The sequence below is a fragment of the Theobroma cacao genome, chromosome 10 (genome assembly GCF_053813885.1).
Source record: "Theobroma cacao isolate CCN51 chromosome 10, ASM5381388v1, whole genome shotgun sequence".
Lineage (NCBI taxonomy): Eukaryota > Viridiplantae > Streptophyta > Magnoliopsida > Malvales > Malvaceae > Theobroma > Theobroma cacao.
In genome coordinates, this window is record NC_142648.1 from 25,263,542 (window position 1) to 25,286,799 (window position 23,258).

The 23,258-nt window shown below is 32.9% G+C and overlaps 2 protein-coding genes and 1 long non-coding RNA gene across 12 annotated transcripts in view; all 3 read left to right on the plus strand.

Annotated features, from left to right (window-relative positions):
* The window catches only part of LOC18587186 (putative disease resistance RPP13-like protein 1), a 93,272-nt gene that overhangs the window by 35,622 nt on the left and 34,392 nt on the right, over positions 1-23,258 (plus strand). The window lies entirely within an intron of this gene.
* On the plus strand, positions 7,601-11,033 carry LOC148760483 (uncharacterized). 5 transcript variants are annotated; one of them, XR_016028808.1, is made up of 5 exons: positions 7,601-7,979; positions 8,069-8,162; positions 8,616-8,740; positions 9,651-10,152; positions 10,779-11,033. It is a non-coding gene; the product is annotated as an uncharacterized LOC148760483 (long non-coding RNA). The 5 variants fall into 5 exon arrangements; XR_016028807.1 differs by having other exon boundaries at positions 7,601-7,837; XR_016028806.1 differs by having other exon boundaries at positions 7,602-8,162; positions 9,651-9,929; positions 10,034-10,152.
* Positions 14,998-21,390, plus strand: LOC148760484 (putative disease resistance RPP13-like protein 1). Of its 2 annotated transcripts, XM_088810607.1 has the most exons (4): positions 14,998-19,334; positions 19,680-19,758; positions 19,887-19,966; positions 20,828-21,390. In XM_088810607.1, exon 1 carries the CDS (start codon positions 15,151-15,153, stop codon positions 19,282-19,284), a length of 4,134 nt encoding a protein of 1,377 aa, XP_088666733.1. In that variant the 5' UTR covers positions 14,998-15,150; the 3' UTR covers positions 19,285-19,334; positions 19,680-19,758; positions 19,887-19,966; positions 20,828-21,390. The 2 variants fall into 2 exon arrangements, with proteins under 2 accessions (XP_088666733.1, XP_088666734.1); XM_088810608.1 differs by lacking the exons at positions 19,680-19,758; positions 19,887-19,966.

The window sequence follows — 23,258 nt, forward strand, 5'->3', positions numbered from 1 at the left end:
CATTCATAGATGACATTCCATGGGCGGCGATGAATGTTTGGATGCTATCTTTTCTACAAGAGAGGAGTAATGCTTCCCACCTTTGTTCACCTTGAAATGAGAGTTTTTTTTTTTTTTGAGTTCAGAGTAGTTCTTACAAAAAGGCTTTCAAAAGATCTCTTACCTCAGGGATGGATCAACATATTGAGATATGGGGGCAGTTTTAACTTTCGAAATAATTTTAATAAAAGATAATGCCTTCATTTCAATCACCAAATTGTGTTTTTCTCTATCATCATTCATTGGATGTGAGCAGAAGTAGTATAATGCCAATAGCCACTCCACCAGATGTTCTACGAATTAATGTTAGATGTCTATAGTTCCTTGCTTCCTTATGCCATGTAAGCATCACAAGTATATGAGAATCACTGTATTCAGTTTTTTTTCCTACTCAACGTTAACAACAGAATGCTTAGGCCTTGTGTGACAAGAACCCTCAAAATCAATGATGGAAAGGTTTTCAGGCAGCATGTGAGTGTATGTTCGGGCACTAGTGGATTTCTTGATCCTTTCTTCCCCAAAAAAAAATTCTCATCTTATAGAGCACCCTTAAACTATGGGCTGTGATGTTGATTCAAGAATGTCTAACTCCAAAGACTTGATAGTTAAATGAACAGCCAAGAATAGTTAGTGGTGTTTTAACGATTTGATGTGCCTTCGATCTCCAGAGACAGTTCACACATGATGAGATTGTTTCTTCTTAGCATGTTTTATAAGGTGATGATTGTATGTTAGAAATTTAGCTTTTTATGCATAAGTTGATTGCATATCCTCTAGTTACATTAGAGAAGCGTTTTGTAATCTTATTATTTTGAGTAGTGGAAGATTGAACGGACTATGGTCTCATGATTTTTCCCCTTACTAAGGGATTTTTCACGTAAAATCCAGTGTCTTGTTTTAATGGGCAAGTGATTACTTCATTTTTTTATTACATTGATAGCTAATTATGAATTACTAGAATTATCATACAGTGTTTTCAACTTTTACAAAGAGAGACAAGAAATTGGATTGTAATTTTGATTATCTGGTTGTAAAGGTAGACTGTAAAGACATGATATTTAGTGTTACGTTCATTTCTTGGTTCTATTGATCACCCTGTGTCAAAGGAATAAATTCAATATTATGGTGTTGACTGTTGAGTTGTATGAAGAGAATTGAAGAAATGTATTTCCATCAATACATATTCTTATGCTAGAATTGAAGGAATGGGATTGTTACCAAGTTGATGAGCAAACAAGGATCTTTAATTGCCTGCACGATCTTTCTGTCATGGTACAGCCTAAGTAAATTAATGATCAACCCAATATGAAAAAAAAAAAAAAAAACATAAAGCGCGATAACAGAAAGCCCATGACATAGACTTAGACTTACCCCTAATACAAAGCTACAAAAAAATAAAAATAAAAATTAAGTTTAATTTAACTTAAATTAGACTTAGTCATATATTCTGTCCCAATCCCAAACTCAATTACGTTACCTATATTAGAAAAACATGGAACAACCTATGGTTCTGTTGCCGCATATTTGCTATCACATTCAACCGTGAATTCACATTCTTTGGTGCGGATGCCAAGGCCAAGAATGTGATGCTGCATATTCAATGACTTTCCAATCACATGGTATATTGGATAGTTGTTTAAGGGAAAATTTGAAAATGCAGTTCTTTGAGTAAAATTCATGAAATCTCCAACTTAAAATAATTAAAAATTAATTATAGTTTTACAACTATAATCAGAATAATGATTGGAGAAGAAAGACTTGTTATAATAGTATCAGATTTACAACTGTATGAACTTTTGGAGAACCTATTGAGCCAACCTAAATTCAGTCCTATTATGAATTTTTAGACAACTCCACACGACTTGTCTATTCCAAACTCATATTACCAATTGTCGTAACGAGCGTGGTGTGGAGACCCGACTACTAGACGTGGTTTGTTAAGGGAGTCACCATTAATTTTTTTTACTTAAGTGTGATTGGTCACCTATTAAATTTGTTATATTCGACGAAGTTCTAAATCGATTTTAAGTTCGTCTAATGAACAACAATTGGCCTATGTATTTTTATTTAGAATTAGGTTCAAGAGTACGGTTGCTCACAGGGAAGGATTAGCACTCCTATGATGCCTCGTTCCACGAACGGTACCATTTAATCATATGTTATCCTAACCCATTGATTTTATTCTTATGTTTCTTTAATTATTATTTATTTATTTTATCTTTTATTCTATTAACAAATTAAAATATTTTATTTGGTTTTACAGATTTGACATGCACGTGATGCAATTGTGAAATGCATGACATAAAATCGAGATAATGCCAAACGAAAACCTTTTATTGAGTGTACTTTTCGAATCCGCCTATTGTTGTAACGTACGGGTCTAGGAACCCGACCACCAGACGTGAGTGAAAACTTACTAAAAACTAGGAGTCGCCACCAATCTTTTTTTTAGGTGTGACTGGCCACCTATTGACTCGATTCTAATCGACGAAGTCTTAAATTAATTTTAAGCCCCCCAAAAGAATCTTAAACTGGTCTACGCTTTTCTAAATCTAGATTCGGGAGTACGGTTACACCCGGGAAAGGATTAGCACCCCCGAAACGCCCGTTCCATGAACGGTACCATTTTTAGATTATCCTATTAAGCTTTATTTTTTAAGTTCATTTTATTTCCTTAGCTATTATTCACTTATTTTTTTTTCCTATTCAACCTAAAATGGAATGCAAATGTGAAGCAAGATGAAATGCATGGTGTGAGATAAAAATGTCGGACGAATAACCTTTTATCGATGACATTCTCCCGAATCCGCCCATCATACTAGTGGGATCCAGGGACATCCTTTCACCTAGGGAATTATCCGAAAAATTTACCTTCGCAAATTCAACGAATAAATCCCATCGTTGGGGTTATCGTACGTTTTTCTTTAAAATAATGTTTTCGTGAATATGAACCTAATACGAGCGAAAGCCTTTTATTAAAGATATTTCTCGAGCCCTTCCGTCATACTAGTAGGACCCAAGGATATCTTTTCACCTAGAGAACCTTCTGAGGAATACCCGCCTTCGCAAGATCCTCAGAAGATCCCATTATCGGAGCTTAACTCGTAAACAAAAAATACTTATATGCAATAATATGCATGATGCAATATATATATATATGCTATGCCTGTACAATTAACTATTTTTCTCATTATTATTTATTATTCTTTATTATTTTATTATTTTATTATTATACCTTTTTATTTATTTCTTATTATTATTGTTATTTTTTTTATATTTTATATTTTTCCTATATTTTTCTTGATATTTTTTTTATCTTATTTCTTTTACACAATATTTATTAATCTATATCTTGTACCATTAGACATTTAATACTTAATTTTAAATTAGTTGTTGTTTTGGATTTTATTTATTTATTTATTTGTCTATTTATTTAATGTCATGTATATTGCATTTCCACAAATTAATTATTTAATATATATTTGAATTATTATTATTATTGTTTTTATTTTTTATTATTTTTTTATTTTTATCTATCATTATTTTTTTTTAATAATTTTTGTGTAGTCAAAATTTTTTATTTGTAAGAATTTCGGGATCTTGAAATCAAGGCCCTCCCATCATACTAGTGGGGTCTTAATTCGAATTCCGAACCTAGGAAAAATCAACCCGAGATTGCGACTTTTCGCGTCCCGGCCGATCATCCCATTATCGGTATTATCTAAATAATAAGTCATTATTTTGATTAGTGACTTTGAATTAAACTAAAAGCGAGTCTTTTTTTTTTAAATTTAGAGACCTAAATTAGAACTAATACTAAAAATAAATGACCCAATAAATATAATAGGCAAATAACCCAAAACTAAATTAATAAAAATTAAATGGCCTAATGAACAATAAACCAATAACACAATAGCAATCCAAACAGTAAGGTCCAAAAGAGTCCATACCAAATTTGGACTATTGAAGCCCAACGTCCAAGGAACCCAATGACTCCTCTTGGGTTTGGGTCGGCCCACTTTAGCAGTCTCCCTCAAAGATCAAAACGTCGTTGTTTCAAACGCCTGGGAAGGGATTTTTTTGAATTCTCCCAAAACTACGCCGTTTTGCCACAAAGCCTTAAGTATAAGACCATTCTTTTCCTCCTCTTTTCTTCATTTCCTTTACCATTTTCTCTCTCTAGAAACAAATCTCTTTGCCTTCTCTCTAAAATCTCACTAGCTTCCTCTCCCTCTAACAGCCACCTCAAACCGAACCTCCTTAATGGTTGGTGCCGCCGGCTACCTTGATCAACCCTCTCTCTCTCCTCTAACCGGCGCTGATCGGGTTTTCTCAAAGACCCTTCACCGGCAGCCACCACCCAGATAACTAGATCTCCTTTTCGCCGACGTCGACTAAAAATCTGGGCTTCAAATCCCCCACTGGCAGCTTAAACCCACCCCCCCCCCCCCCAATATAAATATTCTCCAAATCTCCCAAAAACAACAAATACCACTTACTCTCCTTGTGTTTTTTGATGTTTTTTTTTTTTTTTGGTATTTCTTTAGTTGTGGATTGGTTGTTCTTGGTTGCTAGAAGGTCTAGGGTATTTTTTATTGCGGCTAGGTATTTTGGTTGCTGAAATCCTAGGGTTTTTTTGATTGATTCTAGTTTTTTTGGGTTGGTAGGGATTCTTAGGGTTTTTGGTTTCAATTTTTGGTTGCTGTTGCCCTTTTTGCTACAATGCCCCCTCCCCTTTATACTCGGTTCTTGGCCTCTAGAGGGGGCACGCTCCCACTACTTTACCAGACGTGAATTTTTCTCGTCTAGCAGGATGAGGGTGGCGCTTGGCAGGGTGCGTTCGCACCCTGCCAGTCGTACATCTTTTAATTATTTATTTATTTATTATTATTATTTTTTTTTGTCATTTTCATTCATTTGTTGTTTATGATTTTTTTAATTAATAACATTTTATTATAATTTTTATAGTGTCTACACCTATCATACTGGTGAGATCTGAAGATCTTTTCTCATCTAGGGAAATACTCGAGAAACTAACCTTCGTAAATTTACTAGGTAAATTCCATCATCGAGATAGTCGTTTGTAAGTAAAAACAGTATTTTCATGAATACAAATCCCAATACAGACAAAAGCTTTTTATTAGAGATATTTCTCCAAATCCTCTTATCGTATTGGTGGAACTTGGGGTATCTTTTCACATAGAGAATTTTTCGAAGAAACTCACCTTCGCAAGCTCACTCAGAAAGTCCCATCATCGAGCATTGACTCGTGCACACCATATGTCTAATGACATTTAACAATGCAATAATGAAGTGTGATGTGCCCTTAAATTTCAATATTTGTTCCAAATTTTCCCGTAACTCTTTCATTATTTCTTTAAAAGTTATTTATTTTTATATATTTATATATCACGAATAAATATTTTATTTTTATTTCATTTCATACTTTTATATATTTAAGTATTTATCTATTTTGCTATGTATGTTTTCCATATACCCTAACGCTATTTCTTTAATCAAACATTTTATTTTAGAATTATTATTATTTGTGCATATATTTCTTATCAAACTTCTTTCCTATTTTTTTTTATTAACCTATCCTATCTTCTTTGTGGCTAACAATGGTTTTTTTTCCTTATAAATTCATTTTTTATGATTATATATATATATATATGTGTGTGTGTGTGTGTGTGTTTGCCTTTATATTTTAGCCATATTCATCACTAAGGTGAATTTATTATTATTTTGTTTTGGATTTTGATTTTTTGATAATTATTTATCATCATGAATTTCATTGTCTTTTATAATTCTATATTCTTTTATATCTTCATGTATATATTTTATCGATCCCTTTTTTGTATTCATTATTACTATTATCATATTTATTGTTATCATCACTTCCTTATTTCTTTGTTTAAGTATATATAATTTTTATTTACTTAAAATTAGAAACAGTAGAATTCGAAACTAAGACCCTCCCATGGTACCGGTGGGGTCTTTATCAAAGTCCTTAACCTAAGAAAAATTATTCAAAATTATAACTTCTCGCATTCAAAATGGACATCCCATCATCAGTACAGATCCTGAAGTAATCATCATATTTTTATATTTATAATTCCATACCAACTCATCATATTCTTTTATTTTCTTTTATATATCTATATAGAGTAGTTTGTATAATTATCATTTTGTTTCTATTTCATACCTAACTTCTTTTATTTATGATTAAATATGTGTACTTTCCTTCTCTTTTATTTCCTTTTCATTTATAAAAGCCTATCCTATTTTTTATGACTATATCTATTCTTAATTTTCTATTTTAAGTCTTTTTTTATTTTTAAAATTTTTTACTAAACATTTTATTATTATCTTTTGTACACATTTTTTTTGCCTTAGCTAAATCTATCACCCTAAATATATTTTTTATGTAAACATTTAGTTTCTATTAATGTATATATAAATTCTACTTATCTAAACTTAAAAATTTTTTATAACTAAATATTCATCTAAATCTACATTCTTTTTATACCTAATCATGTTTCTAAAAAAAATTATTATTTTTATATTATCATTTTATCGTTTTCTGTTTATTTTTATATTATCATTTATATAAAAAAATTTTATATAACCAAACCCATTCCTCAAAAATCCTCTTTTTAAAACAATTGCTTTTGGTTTTTTGGTTTTTGTTTTTTTTTTTTAATTTGGTGCTTTTGGTTTGTCTCTTTTGATTGTGGTTGCTGGCTGTCGATAGAAAATTAGGATCTTTTTTGTTTACTGGTTTTTTCTTGGTTTGAAAGCTTGGGTTCTTGTGAAATTGGTTGCTGCTAGGATTTTTGGCTACTAGGTTTTTTTGAAGAATCAGATTTTTTTTCTTTTCCGGTTGGTTTTGTTTTTGAACCCTTTTTTTTCAATCGGCCTCCTCTCTTATGTATAAGTTTCAATAGTTTTATAGAGTCAGACCCAGAAGTGAAATCATGCTCTTCTAAGCACGATTTCAACATAAATGGGTTTTAACAATACAATTTTAGCTGCACTTTTATTTTTACATCTAAAGAATTTGTCATAGTATTTGGACTTTAAGATTTAGATGCATTTTTTATTTTGCAGCTCTTAAAAAATTTAATAACTTTTATATTTCTTTGTTTTAATTAAAAAAATTAACTCGTATATCTTACAATCTTTCTTTCTCTCTAAATTAAAAAAATATCAATTATTTGTTTCTTTCTATTTTTCACTTTTCACACTAAACACAAAAAATAAAAAATATCTTTGTTTCATTCTCTTTTCCTTTACTCACCCCTTTTTTTTTTTTTTAATTTTTCTTCCTTGTTTTGAAACATTTTTTGAAAATTAAATGCACTAATTGGAGCAAAAACCTAATGTTGCAATGGTCTGAGAGGTAATGTAATACTTGTAAATTGGAGCATTCATCTTCCTAATACCCATCATTTGGGAATGTAGCCTTTGGTAGATTAATATTTTGGGTCAGTTATCAGTCCAACAAGAGCCATATGAAAATTAATTTTTTGAAAATTAATATTTTGAAAATTAATGAATAAAACAATTTTTTCCTTTCATCTATCTTTCTGCACCTCTTTCTTTTCTTCCAAAATCTTTCCCTTTCCCTCGCCGCACTTGTCCTCTCTAAATTCTAAAACCTCTTTCTTTTCTTTTTTACTTCCTTCGTTCATTGCTTGTCCTAATTAAGCTAATTTCGCTTGTAACAATCTCACCTTTTTAATCTCATCTTCTTTCCCCCAAGAAACTAGGGTTTCGGCAAATGTTACCCCTTTTGGTACAAAACCAGGGCACTCGATTCTCAAATCTCTATTTTTTTTTAATTATTATCACACGATTTAAGATTTCTTTTGTAGGACTTGATTGTTCCTTGATTTGATTCTTGCTGGCATGTTAATGACACTGAACCTATTTCAATCGTAATATTTTTTTTATTGGATTGATATGGGATTGGTATGGTTAGTTGTGTGTTTTTTAATCTCATTTTTTCTTTTGTGTGATGAGTTAGGCAAACAGGCGCACCGTTGTTTTGATGCAAATTTCGCAGAACAGAGCACCTAGAACGTTTGTGGATTTTGATTCTACCAGTCAATCTATGGACAGTATGCTTTTTGTTTACTGTTGCTTATATTACCTTTGTTTTTGTTGTTGCTTACAATATGATTTTATCAGTCAAGCTATGAATAGGGGTTTGGAGGTGGAAAACAAAGCAATCAAAATTGAGCTTTATGATAGGATACATCATACGTTTCATACATTTTATAAAATTCCTATTGCATTAGTTTTCTTGAAAACAGCTTCTATTGTGGGCAATGGACTGTACCTTTTGGAAGTTGGCTTGTGGAGTTGAGAATGATTTTTAGATTTGATCGTGCATATGTCTTTTTCTCTCAAGAATGTATGTCCAAAATTGTTTATATTTCTGAGTTGCATTAAGAGGAAATGAATTAGTGTGGTTTCAATATGATGCACTAGATGGAATCCCCTCTCTTCTTCCTTTCCATCATTTAAAAGATTTGACAATTTTAACAGTATATGCTATTTGCCGTGTGCAGGTAGATATATGTGGACTATATGAAAGGAAACTTAACAAGCTAAATCTAGCAACTCAGAACATCACGTATGACATTGGTGTTCTTTACAATTTTATTGATGGCCTTGCAAATATAATTGCCCTCTTGTATGACTCTCTCTCTCTCTTCCTCCACCTTTTTCTAGGATGTTATATTGTAGATATAAGTGCCATGTATTGTATGTTATATTGCATGTTTACTGAGTCATGTGTCAATCAAGTGTTACAATAACTGTCTTTCAAAGGCATGAATTTGTCATGTAAAACCTGACCTTAAGGAATAAGTATGTGTTTTCAGTCCATGAGTTATGATGGATTATTTCTTTTTCTGCTGAAACCCAGATGGGTTTGTGAATGAGTTTTGTCCAACTTATAACAATAGATATGTTGTATTGCTATTGATTTAGATTTTAGAGAGATAATAAGAGTTTTTTATTTTTGGTTTTGCTTTTGCTTTCTGCTTTGGAGACGGCTGTTAGAGTTCCTCTTTGTCCTTCATTGCAAAAGAACTTGTTTTTATCTATTTAGGAGAACTTACAATAGTGGCCATAGGTTAATTTGTCAATCTGTCTTCATTTTGAGTATTGTTGTGACTGCAACCTTTTTTATATGCTTACTGAATATAAGTAGGCGTTGTTACAACTATGTAATAGCATGATATGTCTTCTTCTCTGGTCAGTATTAGAGTATTACACAAATGTTTCTTGTTTCATCTGGTCTTCTCTCTGTAATTTTTAAGGTACAAACACCAAATATGCTATTCTTGAGGAGTCTTGGAATTTTTCTTGTTGAATTATTTGATACATATGACTTGAATTTGAAAATATGGTGATTTACTGAATGCTGGGATATTGATGTTGAATGATGTAAATAGTGCCAATTCATTCACCACTTTCTGGAAAAAGTTCCATTATCTTGAACTTTCTGATCCCATGATTGTCTGTTGTGGACAATTAAGATTACTGTGGTGGAATATCTAAATACTTATCAAAGATCTTGAAATTGATTGATTTTGCAGTCAAAAGGGACACTTCAAATGGATGCCTTTTCACCATGTGATAAAAGATTGTGATTCTAGGAGGACATTCACAAGGCCTTGGAGTCATTGAAGACTAGACATCAAAAGGGAAGCTTTTATTTTCTATTACAATTATTTTTTTATTTCTTTCAATTCTCAAGCTTAGTTACTTATAACAATTTACAACTTAATCAATCGCCATTGATCGGTTGCCAAGAAATGGAACAAATAATCAAACACCAAATATTTGATAATATATCTCTAAATCAGATTTATAAGGTTAGTAACTTGCAATCACTTTAAGAGTTTTTATAATTTTGAGGTTCTAATTTGTAATATGAATTAAGATTTATGATTTATGATGTCATTTTTATTTTTGTTAGATGGTGGAAGTCAATGTTCCTCAACTTCTCTTTGAAGAATAAAAGGCACAACTTTGAACAAATGAGCCTAACAAGATACTTGGAAGAATTGATTCTAAATGCTACTCTTGATGAATCCTGTAAGTCATTTTATGTTAATTAATTGATTGTTCATGGCTGGACATATTTAGATTCTTGTGCTGCTTTTTGAATTATTATTTAATTAAAATTCTTAAGGTGTTGCATAATTTATACATGAATGGAGTTTTGGATTTTTTTTAATTTTTATTTTAGAAAAGTAACAATTCTAGAAGTTTAAAACTAATGACAATGTGATTTTATAACTTGGAGTTAGGGGCTCTTATGTGCAAGTTAGATTTATAGGATATCTAGTATAGTTACTCTAGAATCATTGAGATAGCATGCATTCAAGCTATATTTGATTCATAGGAAGCCTTATCGAAGATGTTAAAACATAAGACACCTTTTTGCTTTCCAATCGCCAATGTTAAACTATGCATCATTTGACACTTGTGTAGTACCATGCTAAAAGAGAGTTAGATATGAAAGAGAACAAATAATGAATCTTTTACAATGTTAGCAGTTTTCTATGTTCTTTATTTTTTCTCCCTTTTTTGCTTTGTTTTCAAATCAAATCAAAGAGCACAGATAAATTTTTGTTAGTTGGTCAGTGAGTATGCTTTGTCTCATATTACATTATCAATTACTTGCAAATTAATATTATCTTGCAAATTAATCTCTGCAGGTAAGGAAGGCTGGGAACTGTAATGTCATATGGTTTTATTAGGTTGGAGAATGGACAAACAAATATGTACAGAGAGGAATTGGAGAGAAGAAGAGAGAAAGAGAGACTACTAAAATTAGTTGATCATTTTTAATGAAACCCCATATTGTACATGTTGTAAAGACCTTGAGGGTCCATGTTCCTAGTTGAAAATGGTTTTTGTGACATTTGACTTTTGAGGCATTAGTTGCTGCAATTTGATTTTAGAGGCACTAATGGTTTGTGAGCATTTTGTTTCTATCATAAAACTTATTGAATATTAGAAGGTTTTTGTGTCTCTATCTTATAGCTTTTAGCTGCACATTTTATATGCTGTCATATGATTAAGATTGCAGCCATATAGTATACAGCTGCACTTTAATTTTGCTGTTGAATCCCATAAACAAGTGCAGCCATACTTTTCCATACATTGGCTAAGGCTGCACATTTTGCGCCTATAGCTGCAATTTTTTTTGCAGCCAAAGGTGAAAAATGTTTTAGTGTCACAAAACTCTTGGCAAAAGGAGACTTGGGGGTGGCAGCGGGAGGTGACCTCTCTCCCCCAAATCCGGCTGCCCCATGGGGCGCCAGAGGGTGGCCATAGGCCTGAAAGGATTTATACCGGAGAGGGAGACTGAACAAACGTTCGGTCTTTTTCCTTCTCTGTTCCTTTTTTATTGTTATTGATTTATTTATATATAATTATTTTATTTTTATTTTTTATTAATTTATTTGGGGTCTTTGGGTAGGTGTCTACACCAATGAACAACTGTGTCAAATGAAACTTGCATTGTCTACTAAAGCTGGACTATGGGACAGCCCCTAAAGCCGCAAGTGCGCATAACATCCCAACTACGAGAGAAATAAATATGTCACATGTTACCACACAAGCTACACTTTCTAGTGATAGCTCACTCCTTCTCCAGTCACAACTTCAACAATGCGATAGGCTGAGTAAGCACCATTTCGATCCTCAAGTATTCTATAAGATGCCTTCCTGACTTATAACGAGAACCATGCCAATGCCCATGTTAAAACTCCATCTCATCTTAGCATAGTGGTGTTTTAACGGCTTAATGTGCTTCCAGTCTCCACAGACAATTAACACTTTGTGAGATTGTTTCTTCTTAGCATGTTTTATAAGGTATAGTGATAATTGTATGTTGGAAATTTAGCTTTTTATTGATAACTTGATGCCATATCCTCTAGTTACACTAAAAAAGACTTTTGTAATCTTATTATTTTGAGTAGTGGAAGATTGAAGGGACTATGGTTTCATGGTTTTTCCTCTTACTAAGAGCTTTTTCACGTAAAATCTGGTGTCTTGCTTTTTTGGGTTATTAATTATTTCATTTTTTTTGTTGCTACATTAGTAGCTAATTATGAATTAGTACTTTAATTATCATACAGTGTTTTTAACTTTTACAAAGAGGGACAAAAATTGAGAGCTCTGATTGTCTGGCTGCAATGGTACACTATATTTAGTACTACTTTCATTTTTTGGTTTTATTGATCACCCGTGTCAAAGGAATAACTTAAATATGGTGGGTGTTGATTGTTGAGTTCTATGAAGACAATTGAAGAAATGCATTTCCATCAATACAGATTCTTCATTTCAAAGATATGTCAGAATTGAAGGAGTTGTATTGTTACCAAGTTGATGAGCAAACAAGAATCTTCAATTGCCTACACGATCCCTCTGTCATGGTACAGCCTAAGTAAACTAATCATCAACCCTATATGAAACAAGAAGACATAAAATGAGATGACAGAAAACCCGTGACATAGACTTAATTAGACTTACCCCAAATACAAAGCTACAAAAAAATTTTGATTTGGATTTGGATGTCATATATTTTGTCCCAATCCCCCACTCTTTCCCAAAAGTTACTGGGAGAATGCGACCAAAATGTCTAGGCGCAGCGCTCACGGGCCACTCCCAGCCTCGAATTGGGCACATTGAAAAGCACCCTATGGTTCTGTTGCTGCATATTAGCTATCACATTCAGCACTAAATTCACATTCTCTGGTGTAGATGTCGTGGCCAACCATATGGGCTGCTTAAGTTGAATACCAAAGTTTAGGACTTTTCAATCACATAGTGTTTTGGATGTTGTTTAAGGGCAAATTTTGAAATGGAGTTCTTTGAGTAAAATTCATGAAATCTCCATCTTAAAATAATTAAAAATTAATTATAATTTAGCCCCATATATAATTTACACATAACTATACTAGTAGTTAGTAGTAAAACTACAAGTAACTAGTAATGTCTTTATTATTTAATATGGTTTAATAATTCTTTAATAATTCAGTTTTATTGATTTTTTTATTTTCTATTTTTTATCTTCTAATATCGACTCAAATGTAAAATTGTGATGCATCTTTTGATAATTGAGTTAGTTGATTGGTGAAGACGATGCTTAGATCATGATGATAGAAAAATAAAATAAAAGTTACTTTTTCTTGAAAATAAAATAAAAGATACTTAAAATTAATATGAAATATAATATAGAAAAAATAATAAAACTGGTAAATGTTTAAAAAAGAAAAGTCGACATAATTTTGAAATGACTTTAAAAAAAGTGGATATAAAATTTGAAAAGAAAAAGTGTATATTATTACATCAACTATTAGTTTAATAATTTATTTTTTCGTAGTAAGTAAATAAAATTTGAAGTCAAGATGATATTTCTATTGCATCGATCAAGAACACTTATTTTTTTGTTATATATATGTTAGCACAGCCTTTTCCATCCAATTATACAAGACATGCCGCGGCATATAATGAATATAGCATAATCACCTTTGGCAGCCATTTTTCTATTAAAACCAAATCCTTCATATAAAGAGACATTGTCGACAGGAATAAGCCCAATTACAGTAGAATGCTACAATCTATGCTCGACTTATTTGTATGAAATATATTAGATGTGGAATCGTCCTCAGAACAGCTGTGGAAAAGTCACTGGCCTTTTCCTTTGGTCCCCTGCGTCAAATAGTGCCGAAACATTGGCAATCAAAAACGTCTTACAATTTGATGGTTATTAACGTTTAATTGATTTGCTGGTTGTTTTTCTTGATTGCTCCGTCCTCTGATCTTGTCTTTGATTGGTTTTTCATTCTGTTTTTGTTTGGCTGCTGCGACCTTCTTTTCTGATTCTCTGGTTTGATGTCTCCTGCCTGTTGGTTTACTTGGCTCAAATTTCTGTTCTGGAATGGTTTTTCTCACTGGTGCTGTTGGTCTTGTTGTCACCCTGAAATGTTCTTATTTCTCGTTTTTTTCTGGATTCATTTTTGAATTCTTCTGGTAGTTCTTTGTTTTTGTTATTTGTGAGGGTTTGTTTTCTTGAGGAATTCTTCTCTGATTGTGTGGCTCCTTTCGAGCTCTTGGTTGTACAGTGGTTGATTCTCTGTTTCAAAAAGTAAAAAATAAAAGGTAGAAAACGTCCTACAATTTTATGCTTCCTCTCCATGGAAAGGTATTATATCTTCGGAGATTGAATCAGATTCTAGCGTTGTACTCTTGGGTGAAGAATTCGGAAGCTAGATTATGGACAATGTGGTCCGCCTTCATTTCTTGGTTCTAATAATGGAAATGCATTTGAGCAATTCTCTACACTCTACCTTCATTTCTTGATTATGCTGGTCACTCTTAGGGAGTAATGTCAAAGGAATATATTCAATACAGTGCGTGTTAAGGTCAAATAAACAGTTAAAGTTGTTGACATCATTAAAAATAATAAATTATTAATGAAACATGAAGATATTTTATACCACTTTGATTGATACCATAAATAATCGATCGTTTATCTAAAACTTGTGAAATATGAATCAAGGTTCCTTGATTGTTTCCATAGACTCAACCTTGATTGGTTCCTTGAGAATATGGGAAAGAATTCATTTGTTTAGTGATGATGATTGCTGGCTACTCCAAGTATGTCACATCGTATCGAATAATAATTCTGATCCTTTGTTTTACTTTCCAAAAAGCAGCGATATTCTCTTTATCTACTTCTTTAATGACTTTTGTTAAAGAACACAACATTACTTAAGGAATAAGGGAAGAAGGGAGAAAGAGAAGAAGGGAATAAAGGAAAGGAAATTTAATGGTTGTATACACATACGCACAAGTCTTTTTTGATAAAGCTGAGGAATCTCATTCTTCCACAATTCCTTTCTTGATTCCCTATGAATGCCGAATGCCAAAACCACAAAATTAATGTAGCAACTGAATTAGACCCAGAAAAAAGTTTTCACAAACCAAACTTCACCCCTTTTCTTCTAGCCCAATACCCTATTCTTGGATTTTCTCTCTACTTCAGATCTCATCATTCCTTTCTCAAAGTTATTGATCATGGCTTTCATTGGAGAGGCTGCTCTATCTGCCTTCTTCGACTCGTTGTTTGGCAAGTTTACCTCTTCCGAGTTCAACTTTGTCACTGAGAAGCGGGTTCGTAAGGAGATTATGAAGTGGGAAACGATATTGAGGACCATCCATGCAGTGCTCGCTGATGCAGAGGAGAGGAAAATGAAGAACCAGGCTGTGAAGATTTGGCTGGCTGACCTCCAGGACTTGGCTTATGACGTGGATGACATCTTGGACGAGTTTGCCAGTCAAGCCTTGAGGCGAAAGTTGATGAAAGAACGTGAGGCCAGCACTAGTAAGGCACACAAATTTCTTACTAGCTTAAATTCAAGTTCAATCATGTTTAACTATAAGATGATGTCCAAGATCAAAGAGATTACAGGAAGATTGGAAGATTTAGCAACAAGAAAGATTAACTTGCAACTGGAGAATTATGTTGGAAGGCCCATGACAATACCAAAAAGCAAGCCGAGCACTTCTCTGGTGAATGAAGATACTGTACGAGGCAGAGACAAAGACAAGAAGGCAATAATTGATCTGCTTTTGAGGAAGGATGGCAATGATGCTGGAGTTTCTGTGATTCCCATCACCGGCATGGGAGGGATAGGCAAGACAACCCTTGCTCAACTGGTCTACAATGACAGTAATATAAGAGATCATTTTGATCTCAAAGCATGGGTATGTGTTTCTCACGAATTTGATGTTATTAAGATAACGAAAACAATTCTAGAATCGGTCACATTTGAGCCTTGTGATATAACTGACTTGAATTTGCTTCAATTCAAACTAAAGGAGAAGTTATCGAGAAAGAAATTCTTGTTTGTTTTGGATGATGTTTGGACTGAGAACTACAATGATTGGATGAGGCTTCGATCACCTTTTGATGCAGGGATTTCAGGAAGCAAAATAATCATAACAACACGTAGTTCTAATGTTTCATCAATTATGAGAAGTGTTGCAGATTACTTGTTGCAAAGCTTATCAGAAGATGATTCCCTAAGCTTGCTTTCTCATCATGCATTAGCAAGAGGAGATTTTACTGGACATCCAGACCTGAAAGAAATAGGCTTGGAGATTGTGAAGAAGTGTGGTGGCTTGCCTTTGGCAATTAAAACTATTGGAGGACTATTGCGTACTAGGGAGAATCATGATGCATGGAAATACATATTGATGAGTGATATTTGGAGTATACCTGAAGAGAAAAGTGACATAATTCCAGCCTTATGGTTGAGTTACTATTATCTTCCTCCGCAATTGAAGCAGTGTTTTGCCTATTGCTATTTAGTCCCTAAAGATTATGAATTTAAAGAGGAGGAAATAGTCTTGTTATGGATGGCAGAAGGTTTTCTAATTGGAGCAAACACAAAAAGGGCAACTAAAGATTTGGGTAGCAAGTATTTTGAAGAACTGGTATCAAGGTCATTTTTTCAAGCATCTAGGAAGAATCAATCTCAATTTGTAATGCATGACTTGATTAATGATCTAGCTCAGTTAGTTGCAGGAGAAATCTATTTTAAAAGGGAGAGATATGATGACATGAAAGGTCCAATTAGTCGCACTCGCCACTCCTCTTATATCATTGGCAAGTATGACAGAATTGAAAAGTTTGAGGCCTTTTTTGAAGCAAAGTTTCTACGAACCTACCTACCTTTTGATATGATGATGATGAGGCGGTATGGTAGATGCTACTTAAGCAGTAACGTTCTTGATGATTTGCTGCCAAGATTGAAATGCTTAAGGGTGCTCTCTTTAAAAAGGTACTACATCACAAAAATTCCTTCTTCTATTGGAAATTTAAAACATTTACGTTATTTAGATTTCTCTTATACTGAAATAAAAGGTCTCCCTGATTCAATATGTACCCTTTATAATTTAGAGACTCTTTTATTAAGGTTTTGTGATGGAATTGAGAAGTTACCTATGAAAATAGGAATTTTGGACAACCTATGTCATCTAGATATTACTGGAGCAAATTCAATTAAAGAAATGCCAAGTGGAATTGGCAAATTAACAAATCTTCAAGTGTTGTCTACTTTTATTGTGGGTCAAGGTGATGGATTGAATATAAGAGAGATGCAGAATTTGTCAAATCTCAAAGGTCAGCTTTGTATTTCTAAACTGCATAATGTGGATGAAGCTCAATATGCATGGGAAGCTAAGCTATCTGGTAAGTCTAGCCTGAATAATTTAGAGTTGATTTGGAGTAGAAATTTCAATGAAAATTTAAGAAATAAAGAAGTTGAGGGAGAAGTGTTGGCCTTGCTTCAGCCTCATGAAGAGCTAAAGGCGCTTGCCATCAAGTATTATGCTGGACTAACATTCCCAATTTGGCTGGAAGATGGTTCATTAAAAAATTTGCAATTTTTAAATCTTGAAGATTGCCAAAATTGCAAATTATTACCAGCCATTGGAAAGTTACCACTTTTAAAGCATCTCTGTATCAAGGGGATGAGAAGTGTGATTAGTGTTGGCATTGAGTTCCATGGAGTGAATTGGCCAAATCTATTTCCATCATTAGAGACCTTGCATTTTGAAGATATGTTGGAATGGAAAGAGTGGAAAGTTTGTGAAATTAACAAACAAGGTAAGCAATTTTGTTGCCTCAGAGAACTCCTTTTAAAAAATTGTCCAAAATTGGTTGGAACTTTGCCCAATGATCTTCATTCTTTGGAGAAACTTGTAATCCGTAATTGTCAAGAGTTGACAGTTTCAGTTTCAAATCTTCCAATGCTATGTGAATTTGAAATTGACGGATGCAAAGAAGTGGTGCTCGAGAGTTTTGATGATCTTTGGTCTGTTAAAAAAATCATTCTTTCAAATATTTCAAAGTTCACTTGTGTAACAAAAGAAACGAAGAAGTTGGAGTCGGCGAAAGTAGTAAATCTCCAAATTAATGGTTGTGAGGAGTTAACCTCTTTGTGGCAAACAAAGTGGGGGTGGTTGGCACCTTTGAGATCACTGCATAGTTTAAAGTTTCAAAATTGTCCCCAAGTTGTGTGTATAGGGGCAACGGATGAGGAAGAAGAAGAGCTTTTGCAATTAGAATTACCATGCAACATTGAGTATGTGATATTAGTTGGTTGTCAAGGGTTAGAGAGATTATCTAAATCATTGCAGAACCTTACATGTCTTACAAAGTTGAATATCGTAAGGTGCTCGAAATTGGTTTCACTTTCGGTGGACAGCTTGCCTCTAACTCTTAGAACTTTGGACATTAGTGATTGTGAGAATTTGCAATGCCTACTTGATGACGAAGAGAATATCAATTTCAGTAGCACATCTCTTCTTGAATCTCTTGACATTGGATGTTGTGAAGCTCTAAAATCATTATCATCAAGTGGTAAGTTACCCGTGAGGTGTAAAAAGTTGTTTATTTATGAATGCCCGGTGCTTCGTTTTTTAGCACAGAATATTGGGGATAATGCTTGTCTTGAATCTATTTCACTCCATAATTGTATAAATATTAAATATTTACCCCAAGGACTGGACAAGCTCAATCATCTTCAAGAGATTGATTTCGATTGTTGTCCAAGTTTGGTTGGTTTCCCAGAAAGTGGGTTGCCTATTGCCAACCTCAAAACTTTAAGGTTCGTTGAGTGTGAAAAACTAGAAGCTCTACCCATCCTCCACACTATTCAACAGTTGACCATATTGGGATGTCCAAGGGTGCGATACTCCATTGAAGAAAATGGTTTCCCTACCAACCTAACAGAATTGGACATCGATGAACCCAATATTAGCAAGGCACTAATGATTTGGGGATTGCATAGATTCACATCTCTTACTAAACTCGACATTGATGGTAGCAATTGCATCGAGGTGGTGTCGTTTCCCCAGGAAGAGATAGGAATGAAGTTGCCCCCTTCTCTCACTCATCTTTCTATTGGAAATTTCAAAAATATAAAAAAGGTATCCTCCAATGGCTTTCAGAACCTCACCTCTCTTCAATCTTTGAAGATCTACCATTGCCCAAAGCTCAAATCCCTTCCCCGAAAGGAAATGCTTCGCTCGCTTTCACAACTACTTATTTACTGGTGTCCGGTGCTAAAGGAAAGGTGCAAAAGGGGGAAAGGAAAACAATGGTCCAACATTGCCCACATACCTTACATAGAGATTGATTAAAGATTCATCTTCCAATGACCAAGAGAAAGAATCAGAGTATGTCGACTCAGGTATTTCATCCTAGAATTTATTACTATTTTAACCTTTTTTTTTATTTTGCTTATTTCCTTTATCATGAAAAATTATACTCCTAGCTAGTAATTACGGCCCACGTCTATATTATACTTTGTAAATTAATTTTTTGTGAGTTAGGTCTAAATTCCTCAAAAAGATGCAAATTTTACTAAATCTTTCTATTAATACCATTTAGGCTCTAATTAGCAATTTTTTTACAACTTGAATGAAAATTTGTGAGTGCTTAATTGTCTAGCCTGTTCATCTCCGTTTTAAAAGGACTGTTTTGTTCAGTTTGCAGCTAAATATTGATGTCTCTTCCTTGAAAAATTAATTGTTAGGGAATCGAACAGCCTAATTGGGTGCCTTATGCCTACGGATTCATTAACCATGTATAACAAGAAGCATGACAGCTCTTAGGTAATGCCTCCTGCTTTGCTCTTATTCACTGCACTATGTCTACTTAAAATTAACTCTATCATTGTTATTATAATTGTTTTCTCTTTCAAACAATTAATTGAAATTTTAAAATTACTAAGTACATGCAGGACTTTGAGCTTGGATTAATTTAGAAAGAATGAAATTCAAACCTTTGGATGCAATTCCTTGACAACAATTATTGCAAATGGTAAGTTTTAAAGGTCAATATTTGAATGCTTTCCTTAATAGAGTTTCTGTTAAGAAGATGGTCATGCTTTGGTGTTAAAGGAGCTTTAAACTTCAACTATTATATTACAAATGGTACCTACACTGATTCATTAGGAGAGAAAAGGGAAAAACTATTATATTACAACGAATATAAATAAGCTTTGTTTGAACTTATTTTAGATAATTGAGTTACGGTTTTTGGGAGGATTAATTTTGTTTACATCTATTATTTTAAAATATTTATTATTAAAATATAAAAAATATTTATATTAATATTAAAAATAAAATAGTAATATTTATTATTAAAATATAAAAAATCCATATATTTTAAAATAGTAATATTTTTATACTAAAAATGTTTATATTATAAAAATAATATTATTCAAATATTAATGTTTTATATGAAAAACATTGAAATGATTAAAAGGTATTATTTATTATATTATATTTATTATTTACTATTAAAAAAATTTTACGGCAAAACAGACGGAGTCTTAATTGAAGCTCAATTAGATTTAAACCCAAAACTTTTATGGCAGCCCTAGTAGATGTTAAGAATAAGCTTATTAGCATTAGAGCATGAGCAAGCTTGAAATCCATCTCTTTTCTTCTTAATACGAAGGATAATGACAGTAGTATAATGGCATCTTTCATTGGACGTGAGCAGAAGTCGCATAATGACAGTAGCCACTCCACAAGATGTTCTACCAATTAATTTTAGATGTTTGTAGTTCCCTGCTTCCATATGCCGTGTAAGCATCACACCTATATGATAGAACCACGCTATTAACATTTTTTTTACTCAACACTAATAACAGAATGCTTTGGCCTTGTATATCAGGAATGAACAAAACTCATGATTTTGTATCTCATTACCCTCAGACTCAATGATGGAAAGGTTTCCAGGCAGCATTTGAGTGTATGTTTGAGCACTAGTGGATTTCTTGATCCGTTCATGGGCAGTGATGTTGACTCTAGAATGTCTAATTCCTAAGGCTTGATGGTTAGGGAGCCATAACCGACAGTCAAAAGTGATTTGATGGACAACTGAGTGGCTAAGGGAAAAATGGATGAGAAAGAGACCATCTTAACTTAAATGGCCATTTTAAAAGCGTGTGGTCTTCATATTAGGTAAGATTGTTTTTTTTATAGCACCTATTATAAGGTGATGACTTTTATTTTAGAAATTTAGCTTTATATTGATAGTTTGTTGTAATTTTCTCCAGAAAAGATTTTTGTAATCCTATTATTTTGGGTAGTGGAAGATTGAATGGATTACGATCTCGTGGTTTTTCCCCTTACTCAGGGGTTTTCCACGTAAAATCTGGTTTCTTACTTTATGGCTTGTTGAATTTTATTTTTTTACATGAATAGCTAAGTATGAATAAGTACTTTAATGTATCATATAGTTTATTCAACTTTTTCAAGGAGGGATAGGAAATTGGAGTTTTGGTTGTCTGGTAGTAATGGTAGACTATATGATGCTTAGTGCTGCCTTCATTCCTCGGTTCTACCAGTCACAGAACACACACAGAATGGTAGACTATAAAGATATATAGTGTCTGAAATGCTGAACAATTTAGATGGCCAGAGAATAGTTTTGCTTAACAATAGATTGCGAATCAAGCGGTTCGTTTCTTTCCCAATTAAATCTGTCCTAATTGGTTAATGCAAGCATAAAACAGAATTGAAAAGATATCGAAGAGCTGTGCTCATAGCGAGAGTACCAATGTTTTATGACATTGGGGTTTATTTGGTCACTGCTTGGTATTTCGCTAACTATACATGAAAAAGTCATGACAAAATTTATACAGGAAATGATATTAAAGCATCATTTAATCAAGTGAATCCAGGCTTACCTTCATTTAACCGGTAGGGTCTACTTTTGAAATATAACCAATGGAAGATAAAAAAAATCTCAAAGAAAATGATTCCTAACCTTTTCACCCTTCTAATTCAATAGATTTCATTAATTAATAGATTTAACTACCTTCCACATCTCAATTTCTTGTGATGGACAATACAAATCTGAAAAACACAACATCTAAACAACCCGACAAACAAAGCTTACCCAAATATACACCTAGAAATCAAAACTTACATAGATGTCTCCCCGATAAAAAACAAACTATATTTACTACCTGATTGACTTCAATACAATCGCCAAATACATAACTAAACAAATAGTTATCATGTATCAAAATTTTATTTTTTAAATATTGATTATCAATATTATAAGATATGATATAAAATTTTTTAAAAAAATTAATTATAAATAATATGTATATATTTACAAAAAAATTTAAAAATCATATATTTATTAATTAAATTGAGAAATATATTGCATGACTTGAAAAGATATTGCTTTTTAATTTGGATTCTCGTACTTAATAGTATATAGAGCTCAGAATCATAGAGACACAGGTTACCACCACCTGTCGATCAATCCCTACTTTCCCCAGTGAGTTCCCATAACAAGGATCACCAATAGGCACGAAACATGACATTTACTGGCGTGACTCTTCAGGACCACTAGATCTTGATGTACCCTCGTGCAAGTATCATAGTGAAGATTAAAGTTTAGGTGATAGCCTTGGAGGCCTCAATCTTCTAGCTGGCCAGCAGTCTGGATGCATTTCAAAATTGCTGAATTACCCATCTCTATTTCACTTCTCATAACTACTTGATCGCTGAGTTCAAAATTGATATAACCGACCATCAAAAGTGATTTGATGGAGAATTGTGTGGCTAAGGGAAAAATGGATAAGAAAGAGACCTTTTTAATTTGAATAGCCATCTTAAAAGCATATGGTCTTCATATTAGGTAAGATTGTTTCTTCTTAGCACCCATTATAAGGTGATGACTTTATGTTAAAAATTTAGCTTTTTATTGATAACTTGTTGTAATTTTCTCAGAAAATGAAGATTTTTGTAATCTTATTTTTCAGTAGTGGAAAATTGAATGAATTATGGTCCTGTGGTATTTTCCCCTACTAAAAGGTTTTTCACGTAAAATCTAGTGGCTTACCTTCATTAAACCAGTAAGGTCTAACTTTTGAAATATTTTCGAAACCAATGGAAGGTAGAGAAACCTCAAAGAAAATGATAGATTCCTAACCTTCTCACACTTCTAATTCAATGGATTTCATTAATCAATAGATTTAAACAACTTTCACATCTCAATCTCTGAGATGGACAATACAAATATGAAAAAAAGAACATCTAGATTGACAACCTAACAAACAATGCTTACCCAAACATAAATCCAAAAA

Bases quoted from the DNA above. Each gene is read 5' to 3' on its own strand.
- LOC148760484 (XM_088810607.1), top strand. From the start codon at position 15,151: ATGGCTTTCATTGGAGAGGCTGCTCTATCTGCCTTCTTCGACTCGTTG.